Source organism: Balaenoptera ricei, chromosome 2 (genome assembly GCF_028023285.1).
Source record: "Balaenoptera ricei isolate mBalRic1 chromosome 2, mBalRic1.hap2, whole genome shotgun sequence".
Lineage (NCBI taxonomy): Eukaryota > Metazoa > Chordata > Mammalia > Artiodactyla > Balaenopteridae > Balaenoptera > Balaenoptera ricei.
The window spans coordinates 7,285,237-7,301,418 of NC_082640.1; the positions used below are offsets into that span (position 1 = coordinate 7,285,237).

At 42.7% G+C, this 16,182-nt stretch overlaps 1 protein-coding gene across 3 annotated transcripts in view; it reads left to right on the plus strand.

The window, feature by feature from the left end:
* NMT2 (N-myristoyltransferase 2) overlaps positions 1-16,182 on the plus strand; it is a 57,208-nt gene that overhangs the window by 31,656 nt on the left and 9,370 nt on the right. For all 3 annotated transcript variants that reach the window (XM_059910175.1, XM_059910189.1, XM_059910183.1), the window contains exons 3-9: positions 984-1,128; positions 3,847-3,965; positions 4,062-4,153; positions 4,277-4,393; positions 5,639-5,809; positions 6,980-7,088; positions 14,595-14,765. In XM_059910175.1, the coding sequence (XP_059766158.1) occupies positions 984-1,128; positions 3,847-3,965; positions 4,062-4,153; positions 4,277-4,393; positions 5,639-5,809; positions 6,980-7,088; positions 14,595-14,765 (924 nt within the window). The remainder of the gene's footprint in view (positions 1-983; positions 1,129-3,846; positions 3,966-4,061; positions 4,154-4,276; positions 4,394-5,638; positions 5,810-6,979; positions 7,089-14,594; positions 14,766-16,182) is intronic.

Sequence of the window (16,182 nt, forward strand, 5' to 3'; positions counted from 1 at the left end):
CATTCTTTGTATGGCATCAAAATTCTAAAACTAATAGATAATTTCACATGTTGAACAAACCTCACTGATTTCCATATTCAGTCCTACATGCCACTTGCTCATTTCAATTATAGTCTCATTTTCCATGAGGGATTTCCCAAAAAAAAAAAAAAAAGAGCTGCGGGATCTTCAGAGATGACAGGAATATTGGCTTTGAGGAAGGAACTTTAGTATTTAAAGGCATTGTCAATTTTATAGACTGAGGATATGCATTACTTAAAAGGGAGGTTATTTCCAACGCTTGGGTTGGGGAGAAAAGGCTTTTATGGTTGCAGAAGACCTGAATTCACAGAGGAAACTGCTCACCCTCGCTGTCTCTGGAGGAGCGTCAGAATTGGGAGAGGGCGGGGTGTGGTCCAGGAGAAGGCATCCTTAGAGAGTCCTTTCCTGATGAACTTCCTTCCCAGCCCAGCACTAAGTTCAGATTTCTTTCTTTCTTTTTATGAACTAAAATTTCCCTTGTCTGCCTGGTTTCCATTCTAGAAGTTATTTCCCTTGTCCCCACGTTGCTCCTGCCGAGCATTAACCCCAACAGCGAAGCCAAGGCTGGAGTCTGACCGGCTGCTGTGTGACAGTAACATTTGCATGGCACTGGCACTCCTCTCTGCTGCTCCGCCCACATGAGTAGTTAATGGTGAGGACCGAGGACCCTTTGCAGATGGGTGGGAAACTGAAGCAGAGAGTGCTTCGGTTTGCTTGAGAGTTCCCAGACTGTCAGAGCCCCATTGAAGCTATAGGACTGTTGTTGCCTTTAACCCAGTACGTTTGCTTGTATTTTAATACGTTAGCATACTTGAGCCCAAGGGCCAGACGTAGAGGAGGATTGTGCGTTTCTCCAGCGAACGCTGTATAGTCTCCAGTGCGGGTGCACGTGGACCTGCCCCAGGTTTGGGAGCAGCGGCAGCTTCCTCATATTTTGTGTCTGTGTGTCTTTGCTGTTGTAGAATCCCACCATTCCAATGCAGAAGTTGCAGGATATCCAGAGGGCAATGGAGCTGTTATCCGCATGCCAGGGCCCCGCCAGGAACATTGATGAGGCTGCCAAACACAGATACCAGTTTTGGGACACGCAGCCGGTACCCAAACTAAGTAAGCTTTTCTGCCTTTTCCCCCCAAAAACAAAGCTGGGTTAACAACAAACAAAAAAACACAGAAGAGACTTTACTTCACTTATATGATTTGTTTTAGACCACAGATTCGAAATTTATACAAAAGTCATACTTTTCTTCCTAAAATAAGTGTTGGGTGGCGACATTGGCTTTCAGTAACAACAATTTTAATCTAGCTCCTGTCCCTATAAAAAATATAGTTTCCCCACACTTCAAACATTAGTGTATTAAATATATGTATATAAGAGGGCTCTCGCCCACCCCCAGTTTTTTGGTTCTGATCTTCATGGAGTGGTTTTTCTTCTGCATAAATTTTTAGCAATCTCACACCTCAGTTATCCCAAAAGACACAGAAAATTTGCCCTGTTAAATCTTACTGAAATGGAAAATTTTGCTCTGATTAACAATAGGATTCTGAACATTCACCCATGTTATTAATTATTACCAATGTGATAACATTCCAGTATAATAAGCGAATTGGGACACCCCGTGAAGGCCTTCATAAGTGCTCTGGGTCGTGTAAAAATCTGTAATAGGCCTCTTTCCCTCGGTGCCTGGCCTGCTCCATCACATTTCACTTGAACTTTTACCACTTAAGGTTCTGTAAACTTAATAATTTAATAATTATTAAATTAATAATTTAATAATTAATAAAGAAACTTAATAATTTCATTGTTACTCTTTCACATTATGCCAGAAAAAAGATGATATAAATGCCATAAAAATGTTTTTCAATGTATTACAAGCTAAACCTGCTGCTTTGTCGTATGTTTATATGAAGATACATATTTCCATATATTATTTCCATATTTTTCTTCCTTGATAGTTCCAGCTCCAAAATCTGTATAATAGAAGGTATTCATCTCCATCCCAAACTCTTATTAGCCCAGTTACGTACACATAATCAGTTTTAACAAATATAAAGCAAGGAACAGTCCTCCTCTGTGCCTTCAAATAATGGGTTTCAAACTTTTTAAAAGTGACCATTCTTTTTCCACCCATGCCCACGCCAAGCAGCTTCAAAATCATGAGCTTCAGAGCATGAAAGAAAGAGGAAAGCAATTATCTTTGCTTGATTTTTTTTCTTTCAGGCTCTAGAAATTATTTGGTAGTGGAGGAAGACCCTCTAGCATGAGTTTACTGGATTTTAAATGACATTGAATTGAGTGACCATTAGCTACAGGGGTGTAGGTTTATTGATCTGAATGTATTGGGTTTGGCTAAGTTCTGCTGGGGGCTTTTGGGTCACTGCCCAGGGGAGAAAATTCTCTTCCAGCTGTCACCTCACCCCAGCGCACCTCTTTGGGAAGATAGCCCCGCCGCTCACCTCGTTTCGACCCCTCCCCTAAATCCCTGCAGTGTTCTCGGGTTCCTAGAATGTTCTTTACGTACCTCAATCAAGGCAACACCAGGTTAATGGCGGAAGAGGGAGCCTGAGGTCGGGGAGAACAGTTGAAAGTCAGGGAGACTCTGCCTCTTCGTTTCTCTCCAGAGCCATGTCCCGGTTCAGTCAAAGACACCTAGCTGGTGGGCCCCTGGTATTGTGTGGATCGGCCAAGCCCTGGGCAACTCCCAAGGAACCCCAGGGGAACAGCTGGGAATCTGGCTCCTAGGGCTGACCCTGGAGCCTGAGGTATTCACTTGGGGGTGTGCTGGTAGAGTGGAGATAAGATGAACGTGCCGAGTTAAGGATTAGGAAGAAGGGAAGAAGAAACCCCTCGGGGCTGGTACAAACCCTGTGACTTCCCCCCTGTAGAAAGGTCTGTGGTGGTAGTAACCGTACCTGAAGGTCATTTATTCAGCAGATATTGTTTGAGTGTCTACCACTAAATGCCAGGCACTGGGGCGCAGACCCGGGAAGCAGTGGTGGGAAAGCAGGATAAACGGTGGGCTGGCGGGGAGGATATACTCCCTGTAGGAAGGAGCTGTGGTCGGGGAGGGTGCTGTGAGGACGTTACGTGTAAGGTTATAGCTGAAAAAATGCCGGCGGCCAGCCGTGTGAAAGGCGGGGGACAGGCCTTCTGAGCAGAGGCCCAGTCCGAGGGAGGGCGGTGGGCCCGCAGCCCCGAGGGCAGGGCTGGGTAGATGTGTCGACGGTGGCCAGGCAAGCAGTGGCCACGGTCAAGGGCCTGGATTTTATCCCAGCCTCGCTGGGAAGCTCCGGAGGAAGAAGTGGGAAAGGGCGCCTTTGTGGAAATCGCTGGAGACACTGATGGCTTGCACTGTGCCCAGACAGAAGTAAACAGTCCTGAAATTAATTTTGAATTTTGCTGGGAAGGGTCAGGTCACTGCAGCCCTTGCCCCCCGTTTGTTGAAAAAGCAGAGTTAAACAGAAAACGTCTCTAAGGCGGTCGTATCAAGCCTGTGTCGCCGGCAGTTGTGCCGAATGATTAATCTGTAATCTAGGAGTTCAGACTGAGAAGTCACCATTGTTTCGTAATGTCCAGTTTGCCAGGGGATGACAGAGGATTTCTCCTGTAACTGGTCCACTACCGTAACCCTCCACCACTGCGTAACCACCCCGCTTCACGCTGGCAGCAGCTGAAACGATCCAGTACTTTTAAGGATTATATGGAACTCAAGAGCCCTAATAAGCATGCTTTTGTTTCCTGTAACTGACCATCTTGGATCATCAGGACACTCTGTAATTGAATCGTCTCTCTTTTTGTCTTTATTTTTCCCCTCCTCCCCGTCCCAGATGAAGTAATAACATCTCATGGCGCAATTGAAGCTGATAAAGAAAACGTGCGTCAAGAACCGTATTCCCTGCCGCAGGGTTTTATGTGGGACACTTTAGATTTGGGTAACGCCGAAGTGGTGAGTAAAACCCTCGACCTCGGTCCCCGAGTTGGCGTGGGTTGCTTCTGCGCTGGTCCCAAGCCTCACAGGCAGGACGCTTGTTTGGTCTCGTAGCTCAGGGAGCTGTACACGCTGCTGAATGAGAATTACGTGGAAGATGACGACAACATGTTCCGGTTTGACTATTCGCCCGAGTTCCTGCTGTGGTGAGTCTCGCCGGTTACGTGTGCCTGCTGGGGACAGGGCGAGGTGGGGTTGGCCTGTCTCTGTGTGTCCCTGTTTTCCTGGACACTCACCGCACCTGTTTTCCTTGCCCGCACCGACTTCAGGGCTCTGCGGCCCCCAGGCTGGCTCCTCCAGTGGCACTGTGGAGTCAGGGTGTCTTCGAACAGAAAACTAGTGGGGTTCATCAGCGCCATTCCCGCGAACATTCGGATCTACGACAGGTACATAGTGAAGCTTGTCAGTTTTGATACATTGCTTCTCCAAGAATTATGATGAGAATAGGCTTTTTTTTTTTTTCTTTTTTTGGCCGCGCTGCGCGGCATGTGGGATCTTAGTTCCCCAGCCAGGGATGGAACCTGCGGCCCCTGCAGTGGAAGCGTGGAGTCCTAACCACTGGACCACCAGGGAATCCCCTAGAATAGGCTTTTTGAAATGACTGAATGCAGGCTGCTGATGATGAGGGAGGTTGTGTGCGTGGGGAGGGCAGAGGTGTATGGAAACTGTACTTCCTGCTCAGTTTTGCTGGGAACCTAAAACTGCTCTAAAAAATAAAGTTAAAAATAATTCATAAAAAAACAGGTTGTGAACAGTGACCAAAAAAAAGAGCTGTATTTTTCTCTATCTTTTTTCTCTCTCTGCCTCTCAATCTCATACATGCACACACAGGTATGTATATATATATACGTAGCAGAAAAAACAAAACTGTAAATAGGTATTTCAGATTTGTTTCTGGGGAAAAAATTGCTCGAGGGATTCTTTTTAAGTCTTTCTATCCACAGGATATGTCTGTTCCATTTTTGCTCTGGGTCTTCAGCCCAGAAAGTCAAAGATACAGTTATGAAACACGAAGATCTAATGCATAATAGGTCTCTTCACCTTTCAGTGTACTGGGTGAGCTTATTTACTGCTGAAAAGCATTTGATCTCAAGGAATATTTTGTGCCAAATGAAATGCCTGCGTATCTGGAACCAGAGCAGAGGATGGGCTTTGAAGCTCTAGAAGGCTTATTGTCGCTCAGAAAAGCACCAGCTCTGGCCTGGTCGAGGCACTTCCCAGGGATCCTGGGTATTGCATTATGCTCCAAAGCAACGTCCTATTAGATTCTGCATCTGGGTGACCCAGTTACCGTCGTAATTGTATACATTACAGGAAAAACAGATATAGAAACTTTGAGGCACAGCTGATCCAGTTTCTACACTGAAAATTCAGAAGAGACCAAAGTTTTCAAATTTATTTAGAACGAGGGTTTGCATCTCCACAGCCTGGAGTTTTGATCATTTTGGTGGGGGAGTATGGAAAATAGCTGAATCTGTGAAATATCTAAAAGATAGAATATTTTTCTTAAATATTGTGTTAAAGGAGGGCTTTCAGTTTCTTATTCTTTGAAATGTTATAGGTGTTGTCTTGTTTTTTGAAAATGTTTTCCTCTTACGGTGGCTCTAATTTTCAACACCTTTATTTCTTAGTGTGAAGAAGATGGTCGAAATCAACTTTCTTTGTGTTCATAAGAAATTGAGATCAAAACGGGTAGCCCCAGTGTTGATTCGAGAAATAACCAGAAGAGTGAACCTGGAAGGGATTTTCCAGGCCGTTTATACCGCTGGAGTGGTTCTTCCGAAGCCAGTGGCCACATGCAGGTAATAGCATCCCACCTTTATCTTGCATATCACCTGTACCTAACGCTTTGAGCCTCCCTGCCATGTTGCTACAAGTATTATTCTCCACCCGAGTAACCCAGAGGGACTTTGGCCGACCCGTGATGATGTGGTTGGTGGGTAGCAGAGATGGAGATAGAACCAAGAACCACTAGCCCAGTATTCTCGTAATAAACCCCACAGTCACCTGTATACTAATGGTGCTACATCTCCATTTCTGTGTCTCTTCCATTTGAGAGAATAGTCTCTGCCTTGGGAAACCCAGGGCATCAGTTATCTCGAGATGCCCTGTAGTACGATTTTCTTTCCTTCTCTAACACGCAGTGTTATACCAGTGCTATCAGGAACTACTCCAAAAGCTTGATAAACATCAGCTGAAAAACCCATTTTTCATACTCGTTTGCTAAGAGTAATAAGAAGGCTAAAGCTGTTTTTATTTCTTCATCTGCTCTTATCAAGCTTTCAAAGGTTAATCTAGTAAGAAAATTGTTTATCAGATTGTCACTTGACTAACCTGTTCCTAGAGCATCAGAAAGAGTTTATCTCCCTCTGTTATTTTTGTTGACTCAAATAAGATGAAACTTCAGGAAAACAGAGTATAGAAGACAAAACTGTAAAATGACTCTCTCCTATTAACTTATTCATAAATAAGCAGAATAAATAAGACTTCACAGGTGTTATTTTAATATAATCATTCATCCGAGTACCTAAACTAGAAACACTTAAGAAATTCAAGCTTGTTTTTCAAAAAGTTGTGTTCTTTGGTGTGCGTTATATAAATGTGAAGGCTACTAAACTTAAGGAGAGTTTTTTCTTGTTTTTAAACTTTTTGGTTTGCCATCTTAGAATCTGTGGTGCTCATTCAGTACTTACAGACTGAGCATTATCAATATTCCCTCTGCAATTCTAAGATTTCTCTTTATTGAAAGAGACGGATGGTTACAAACAACAAAGGAACATAACTGGGACATCATTTAGAGGTAAAAAATGACGGATAAAATAATTGCATAGGAAGAGGGCCAGCACCCAGCACTACACGGGGCCCAACATAAGTGTTCATTCAATGCTCCTATAACAGCTGAGCTTAGACAAAGGTTAAAAACTTGGAGAGTCAGAAATCAATTAGATCTTAAAATCTGTATTGTATTCCAGATACTGGCATCGATCACTAAACCCCAGAAAATTGGTAGAAGTGAAATTTTCTCACTTGAGTAGAAATATGACTTTGCAGAGAACAATGAAGCTGTACAGACTTCCGGATGTAAGTAAGAATGATTTGCAGTTTTTCAAAGCTGTTAATAATGGAAACTTTTAATGTAGAAAAGAATTATTTGCAGGAAGCTAAATACTGGCTCATGGGTCTGAGGATGTGAATATGCAGCTAAAAAGACTGCATAGAACTCTGGGGCCAGATAAAAGGAGGTGGGTTTTTTTTTTTAAGGCTTTTTAAAGTTCTTCAGCTTGGTGTTGGAAGGGCTTGAATTCGAGACATGTAAGTTTTGAAATTTTGAGTATTTATATTCTGTTTAGGAAGAGGAAAGAAAAGTTCAGGCTTCTGATGATATCTTAACACATGGAATTAAGGAATAAGGTTTAAAGAAGGAACCCGGGGAGAGGAAATAATGTCTCATTAAATTAGCATCTTTTTAAACTAGTAAATTCCCAGTGTGAAAAGTTGTCTCTTAATAAGTGGAAATTTAAACGTGCTTACCAGTCTTAGCTTTATTTGGGGCTCAGATGGTGAATGAAGTATCTATCGCTACATAACAAATTACCACAAATGTAGAAGTTCAGACCAACACATGAGCTATCTCTTGGGTTCTGTGGGTCAGGAATCAAGGCACTGCTTAGCTGAGGCCTTTGCTTCAGGGTTTCTCATGAAGCTGTCATCAAGGTGTCAGCTAGGGTCGGGGCCTCATCTGAAAACTTGACCGGGGATGGATCCACTTCTAAGCTCACATGGCTGTTGGCAGCCTTGAGTTCTTTGTGGGCAGTTGGCCTGGGGTCCTCAGTTCCTTGCTGGCCGTTGGCCTGAGGCTGCCTCAGCTCCTGGTCGGCTGGGGTTCTCTGTAGCGTAGCTTACAACACAGCGGCTTGCTTCATCAAACCCAGCGAGTAGAGTCTACAGAGTGCATCTGCTAGTAAGATGGAAGTTAGAACCCTGCGTAATCAATTAAAGTGGAATCACGGTTGCTGTATGTCATTGGTTAGAAGCAAGTCATAGCCCCCACCCACACTCGAGACAAGTGGATGGCGGGGACATGAACTCGAGGGACACAAACAGGAGGGCAGTCATCACTGGGGCCATCGTGGAATCTGTCCGCCAAAGATGGGATCTTTCGTGTAAAGTTTTGATTTCGTCAGAGCTACTCTTTCTTTTGGGTTGTAGTAGATATTTTAACTCGATTGAGGGATTCTTGTGCAATATAGCCGTGTTCCTCCCAAAGAAGGAGAGGACTTCACCAGTGGAAGGTGCAGCCGACTCTAGCGCCTTTTGTCTTGGGTCAGTTGTGTGTTTACCAAATGCATGTGGTCTGCGGCTGCAGGAATTGATGTCTTTTTTCTGATGACAGACCAGAATCAACTAATTTCTGACTCAGGCAGAATTTCATAAGGAGAAAAGTGGAGGTGAAGGAAACCAGGTGTTGGAGATGTCGGGGTCGTCATTCCGGGGCTTCACCACCTGGTAGAGGGCCTGGAGGGCACGGTCTCCCTTCTGCCTAAGCTGCAGTTGCAGACGGTGGGGCTCGAACTAATGAACTCACTGCCTATCTGTGAGGTCAAGGACAGAGGGGGCCACGTAGATCAGAACAGAGATAAATAAAAAGCACAGGTGACACAATGAAGGAGGGTCCACGTGTCCTGGGGAAGAAGGACCAGGCCCCCTCAAGTTGGGGTGACAGAATTGAAGGTAAGTGTATGGAGATGTGTGCACTGAAATGGAGATGCAGGAAACTGCTCTAAGGGGTCACACCATAATCATGACCATCGTGATTTACTGATCAGCTAGAAATAATTTCTGCTAGTGGCCGAGCCCCAGAGCCACTGAGAGGGACAGAGTCATGCAGAGGCACAAGTGGCCATGAGAAATAAAGAGGCACAAGAGAGGCACAGTGCACAGCTGAGACAAGACACCACTGATTCTCAGCGTCCTCCTTGCAGATTGTCACATACTTTGCCGTATGCGAGTTGAAATAAGAACTGGAGGCGTGCCTCCTTTTTTCACTAGGGGCGAATGCTGTTCTTCTTTGGTCTCCCCAGATTTAAGTTTCTTGAGCCTAAACCTGTCTAGCTTGTGGGTAAGGAATGTGCCCCCTTACACATAGTTGCCTAACATAGAATGAAGAATAAGGAATTGTAGTAGTTGTCGTTGGTTTATTCGGGATGATTAGAATTAGAGGTACTGAAAGTTATTTTTGACTTGACTTTGTCCATCAGCCTCCATATTTTTGTACAAGCATCCATCAACTCATAGGTAACAAAGTTTTGACAAGCTGGTGATAAATCGCTGGTCGGGCATTCGTGGTGAAACCAGATTTTGGCATCTTGGTTGTGGTTAACCTAGTTTCCTTGGTGGAGCAGTCCTCGTCCGGCCGTGTTGCTATGGTGATTGCCTTTTTTCTTCCCTAATAAGTTGAAGTTTATAAAGTGCTGTCACGTATATTGTTCAGTATATTCTTCCAACCACCTTTTGAAGTCAGTATTCATATCCCCATTGTACAGATGCAAAGACTGAGGCTTGTGAAGGTTGATGCTTAGACCAGGGCCTGTCAGTAATAAGTGGAGGACTTGGCGGGCAGGCCCTAGACGTCCGTGTTTCTCCCGTGAGGTCCCTTTGCCTCCACCCTCACCTCTAACACAACCGCCTTGGGGGCACCAAGGCCCAGTCCCACCAGACGTCTCACTGTGCCGTCATTAGAGACCAGGTTGAGGCAGGAAGGGATGAGTGTCAAGGTCCAAACACCTCTCATTGATGTGTTCCAGCCTCCCTCCCTCCTTTTAAGTCATAGGGAAGGAAAGAAAACTAAAGAGTAAATTAATAAAAAAAAAAAAAAGAGAGAGAGAAGATAGAAGAGATGCAAGTAGAGACACTGGAAAATTGAAAGGTGCTTCGAGCAGCCACCGTGGTGTCAGCTCCTGAGTTAGACGCTGGACGAGGCAGCATACAGCAGACCACCTCCTTCTCTCCCGAGGGCCCAGACGGATGACGCCCCCGCTGGCAACTGCATCGTTTAAGAACATTTTTGTACCTTGAAGTGTAAAGACAAGAACCTTACTGAATACAGCTTTTGCTCTTTGATTCTATCTCGTTTTCTGATTCGCCAGGCCCGTTTCTGCTCACCGTGCCGGCTTTACATCTTTGCTGTGGATGTCTGACTATAAAAGTCAACATTGATTGCAGCCAGCATTATGCCAGACTGTTAACATTCATTATCTCATTTATTATCTACACCGATCAGAGAGGGCGGGTCATCGTCCCCAGTCACAGAAGAGGACATTGAGACACCAGATTGATTTGCCCAGAGTCTTCCAATCAGGACAGAACCATCCCTGGGACCCATGCCATTAGCTACTGTTACCTGCGAGACTAAGGTTTTCCCAAGAGGAACACAGTTTCCTACCCTTTCAGTGTTGGTTTGTTTCTAATTTGGTGTTGAGAATTTCCAAACCACGTTGGGTTTTTTTTTTTTTTTGGTCGGTGCTCTTCGAGGTGAAGGAATTTGAAGCAGATAAAAAGCAGGAGTCAGGTTAATCTCCCAGTGTCTTTACATTGTGTTGCAAGAACTTTACGCCTGGGAAGACATGCTAAGACTCAGGTGTTCTCGATTTAGTACCTGTCGATGTTTTTTTAGTGTTTAATGTCCTACTGCTCCTTCTTAAATCAAATAAATAACCATAATCATTGCTGACATCTCTGCTATGGAATCTTAGCTCCAAATCAGTTCACACCACATAGTTTGACAGAGAACGGCACCGCTTCTGTTTTTCAGCAGGGCTCTGAGCTTTGTTTCCTTATGTACTTACAAGCAGATTTTACACAGATTTCAGTGCATATAGAGTCCAACAAGTAATGCATATTAGTTGGATGGTGGGAAAGTATCTGATTCAGAAATAGAGTTTGCTTATGAAATTTAAGATTTTCTCAGTTACTGAAAGTTTTTTCTGCTTTTTATTGAAGTCTCAGAAAACATTGCCACTTGATTCTTTCAGATTATGCCAAAGCTGAAATTTTTATCTAGGTATAACATTTCCCCCACCTCTTCCTGAAGACAACAGCTATTATATAAAATATAATTCTTTTTTTTTTTCTTGGCCGTGCTGCGCAGCTTGCAGGATCTCAATTCCCTGACCAGGAATTGAACCCGGGCCACAGTAGTGAAAGCCCGGAATCCTAACCACTAGGCCACCAGGGAACTCCCTCAAATATAATTTTATATTTTAAAATTTATTTCGTGCTTCTGTAGATTTCTTGGAGAGGATGTGACTTTCTGATGTTAGAAAGAAACAAGTTTAGCCTCTGAGACACATAAGCCATTGTTAATCAGCAAAAGTAAATATTCTTCCCCTGTGTCTAGGACCTTATATGTTTTTATAGCTGGATATAGTCTGATGTTCTCTTCTAATTTAATGCTCCTGTAAAAACTTGTTTGAAGTGCTTGGAAATTACCAAGTTTATGTGTTTTCTCCCTGCCGGTTTGCCAACCAATACTGTTTCACTGAGTCTTCCTTATCTAAATTCTATTACCCATTTTTCTGACCTTCAGAGACCTGAGGTAGCAGTTCTCAAAGTGTGGTCCAGGGATCCCTGGAAGTTCCCAGAAACCTTTGGGGGTCCTGTGAAGTCAATTTTTTATAATAACACAAAAGTATAATTTGCATCTTTCATTTCATTATCTTACAAGTACACTGTGCAGTCTTCCAGAGGCTATATGGAATGTGAGCTTATATATTCTTTTTTTTAATCTCTAATTTAGTTTCTAATATGATAAATATGGATAAATATAACCCACATAGGCAAAGTTCTTTGGGAGTACTGAATAATTTTTAAGAGCGTAACGAAGTCCCAGAACAAAATATTTGAGAACTGCTGCTTTAAGGGTGTCTTCTGGGCAAAAAGGATGTTGATTTTAGTGATTACACAGTATGAAAATTCAGTGAATAAGAACTGTGCTGCAGAAGCATATTTTGCTCCAAAAAGGAGTTGGCAAGCTTCAGTCTTCATTTCTGAATGTTCTCTGTGAACAGAGAGGGTGTATCCTGTTGCTTTCATTAGTTAATCTCATTGCTTGATATTATTGATTCTTACTGAACCAGTAACAAAAGAAAGAACAATCTGATGTTGAGAAAGGCTATTTAAAATGTATCAAGGTCATCCTCATAGTAAAAAATAATCTTTTCAAATGACTGCAGTATACATTTGGTATGGCTTTAGCCTTCCTACCAGCATTTAGAAATGTGTATTTATTTCATGTAACACCATTTAGCAATCACATAGGTTCCCTCTTCCCATGAATTGCGGTGTAGAAATGCTCCGAATAACTAAAATTGGCTTAGGGAAACAAAAGAAAAATACAGTTTCACTCCTGGCTTGTACTTAAATGCCAGGCCGTAGAAATATCATCTCTTCAGAGCTGACAGTGACTTTTTTCCGTGTCTGCAGCCTTCACCTCACCTTATTGGGTAAATGATTGTGCTAAAAACCTAGGAATTCATTCATTCATTCAACACCTATTCAGGCCATAATTAACCAAGGGTTAAGCCTTGGGTAGGACCCGGGACCTGGAGATTTCGGGTCCTTTGGCTTTGAGATCCACAGAAATACTAAAAGTATGAGTTCTCTATTAAATGTCAAGGACTTAAATTCTGTCAGTTTAGAATATTAAACTATTTTAGCTGCATTACTGCATCTTTGTAGATTCCATGAATCATAACTGAGTGGCACATAGTGAATACTCAGCTAAGGACTGCTGGGTCTGTAAACACAAAGCCCGTCTCCTCCCAAAGTGAAGCAGTAATCAGTCAGCGGTTCTTGTCACAGAACCTTAGAAACCTCAGCACAACTACTAACATCCATCAGAGCCGACACTCAAGATGAAAACCCATTTTCCACCTTGGGCTTCTCCCCTACCACTCGTCTGGGGGCATGCAGGAATTGTGATGATCTAATTTTTAAAGGCAGTTTTTAATTTTAAAGTACTTAGATAAACAACAAGGTCCTAATGTATAGCACAGGGAACTATATTCAATATCCTGTGATAAACCATAATGGAAAAGAATATAAAAAAAGAATGTATATGTGTGTATAACTGAGTCACTTTGCTGTACAACAGAGATTGGCACATTATAAATCAACTATACTTCAATTAAAAGGAAATCTAGAAGTACTTAGTGGTAATTTAGGACAGAAAAGGTAGAATAGCACTATTTATATACAAGTTATTTGTCACTTGAAATTTATCCAATGTTTCTTCAAGAAAAAAAATATCGAGTTAACTGGAAAAATGCAGTTGTATTTGTAAGTATTAAGTTTTTTCTTTGTACAAACGAGCAAATGTAGTGACCTTTCTCACTTCTGTTGTCAAGTGTCCTGGTGTCTGTACACTTCCTATAGTTGCTGTCTGGAGCTCTTTTAAGGATAAGCACTTGAACAAATCCAGATGGGGACTTGTCCTGACCTTGAGGGTTTGTTATTCCCATGGCCTAATATAAAAACTTTGATGTTCTGGAATGATGGATTCAGATGCCTATTCTGATCACCTTTTAATCAAAAGATGGCATGAGAAACCAGGGCCACTACTTGGCAACCAGACATTCATTCTTGGCAATTAAAATGCTTCCCTTCCCATACTGACCGATATGATTTTTACTTTTCTTTCATTTTTATTGCTCACGAGAACAGAAGAGCTACATTTTTTTCACGGGCTATTGGACAAAAAGTTTCTCAGCCATTTTCAACTGTGTTTTCAAAATGTCAGATGTGGCAGTCTTAAAAGCGTGATCCTCCAGAACACATGCTGAGATTGTTCTGCCCTATCGTGTAGGCTGTTAAAGTTCTTGGCATGGGGGTATAGATGAACTTGTAGTGTTCTCGTTGGTTTTGTCTGGGTCCTGGGCAATACTGACCAAAGACCTGGTACACAAAGATAGGACAGAACATGTCGTGTAGCTTATATTCTAAACTAGTGGTTCTCAAGCTTTATGTGTATATGAATCACCAGGGGATCTTGTGAAACTGCACATCCTGACTTGGTAGGTCTGCAGCAGGCCCAAGATTCTGCAGTTCTGACAAGCTCCCATGGGATGCTAATATTGCTGGTCTGGGGATCATGCTTTGGCGCCAAGTTTGTTTACTCCTCTTATTTAAACCTCCCAACTGTTTTTTTTTTTAAATAAATTTATTTATTTTATTTTATTGGCTGTGTTGGGTCTTCATTGCTGCAAGTGGGCTTTCTCTAGTTGCGGCGAGCAAGGACTACTCTTCATTGCTGTGCGCGGGCTTCTCATTGCAGTGGCTTCTCTTGTTGCGGAGCACAGGCTGTAGGCACGTGGGCTTCAGCAGTTGAGGCGCACAGGCTCAGTAGTTGTGTCTTGCAGGCTCTAGAGCACAGGCTCAGTAGTTGTGGCGTACGGGCTTAGTTGCTCTGCGGCATGTGGGATATTCCTGGACCAGGGCTCGAACCCGTGTCCCCTGCATTGGCAGGCGGATTCTTAACCACTGCGCCACCATGGAAGCCCCTCCCAACTGGTTTTGTTTTCACTCCAACAGGTTACAAAAACTTCAGGCTTGAGGCCAATGGAACCAAGAGATATCAAAGCTGTTCAAGAACTAACCAACAGTTACCTGAAGCAGTTTCATCTAGCCCCGGTGATGGATGAAGAGGAAGTAGCCCACTGGTTCCTCCCCCAAGAGCACATCATTGACACTTTTGTAGTGGAGGTAAAGAGAAGGTGATAAGATAGTACAGAGAAGTATGAGAACACTGTGCAACTGAGTCCATTTTCCAGAAGGATCATAGAGTGTCCATTCCCTTCCTGCCCGCATGACTCACTGCTTCTGAACCAGCTTCCTGCTCACCCTTTCAGAACCAGTTGTTCTTACAGCTTCCATTCCTGGCAGAAGAGCACAACTTTTGCTACTTAATCATGGGGAATCAGGGTTCTGATCTGCTCTGTTGTTGTCTGTGTGATTAATTGCTTTTCTTAGTTTTGAAAAGCCCAGTTTGGATGATCTCATCTGAGAGGGATGTGTCCCAAAGTTTAATATTGTTTTGCTTTTGCAAAACTGGTTGGAACTGAACTGCCTTTGTTCAAGATGGCATAATTCAACCACTTCACGCAACCCTTGTCTTCTTGATTTGTAAAAGTTTTTTTGTTGTTGTTGTTGTTGTTTTGGTTTTTTGGCCACGCTGTGCAGCTTGCAGGATCTTAGTTCCCCGACCAGGGATAGAACCTGGGCCCCTGGAAGTGAGAGCGCCAAGTCCTAAACACTGGACCACCAGGGAATTCCCTGTAAAAGTTTTCTATAGCCTGAATACTGATACTTTGTATTGTGGTCCATTTCTGGGTTCTCTATTCTGTTCCATTGATCTCTGTGTCTATTTCCCCACCAATACCACATTGTCTTAATTACTGTAGCTGTATAGTAAGCCTTGATACCAGGTAGAGTGATTCCTCCCACTTTATTCTTCTTTATCAAGATTATTTTAGCTAATCTAGTTCCTTTGCCTTTGCATATACATTTTAGAATAAGCTTGTCTTTATCTACAAAAGACCTTGCTGGGATTTTGATAAGAATTATGTTAACTCTGTAGATTAATTTAGGGAGAATTAACAAGTCTTCCAATCCATGAACATGGTATGTCTCCATTTATTTAGGTCTTCTAAAACTTATTTTATCAGCATTCGGTAATTTTCAGCATCCAGATCCTGTATATTTTTTTTAAAAGTGTTTACCTAAATACTTCATTTCCTTAGAGTGATTATAAATGGTATTGTGTTTTTAATTTTGGTTTCCACATGTTCATTTTTAGTATGTAGAAATGTAATTGGTTTTTCTTTGTTGCTCTTGTATCCTGCAGGCTTGCTGAAATCACTTATTAGTTCCAGGAATTTACTTGGAGATTTCTTGGGATTTCCACATAGACAATTGTGTCATCTACAAATAGGGTCAGTTTTATTTCTTCCCTTCCCATATGTATGCCTTTTCTTCCTTTCTCTTGCCTTATTGCAGGGGCTAGATATTCCAGTACTTTATTGAATAAGGGTGGTGAAGATCAACATCCTTGCCTTTTTCCTGATATTAGGGGAAAAGCATTCAGTCTTACCCCGTGAATCTTATTCCATGATGTTAGCTG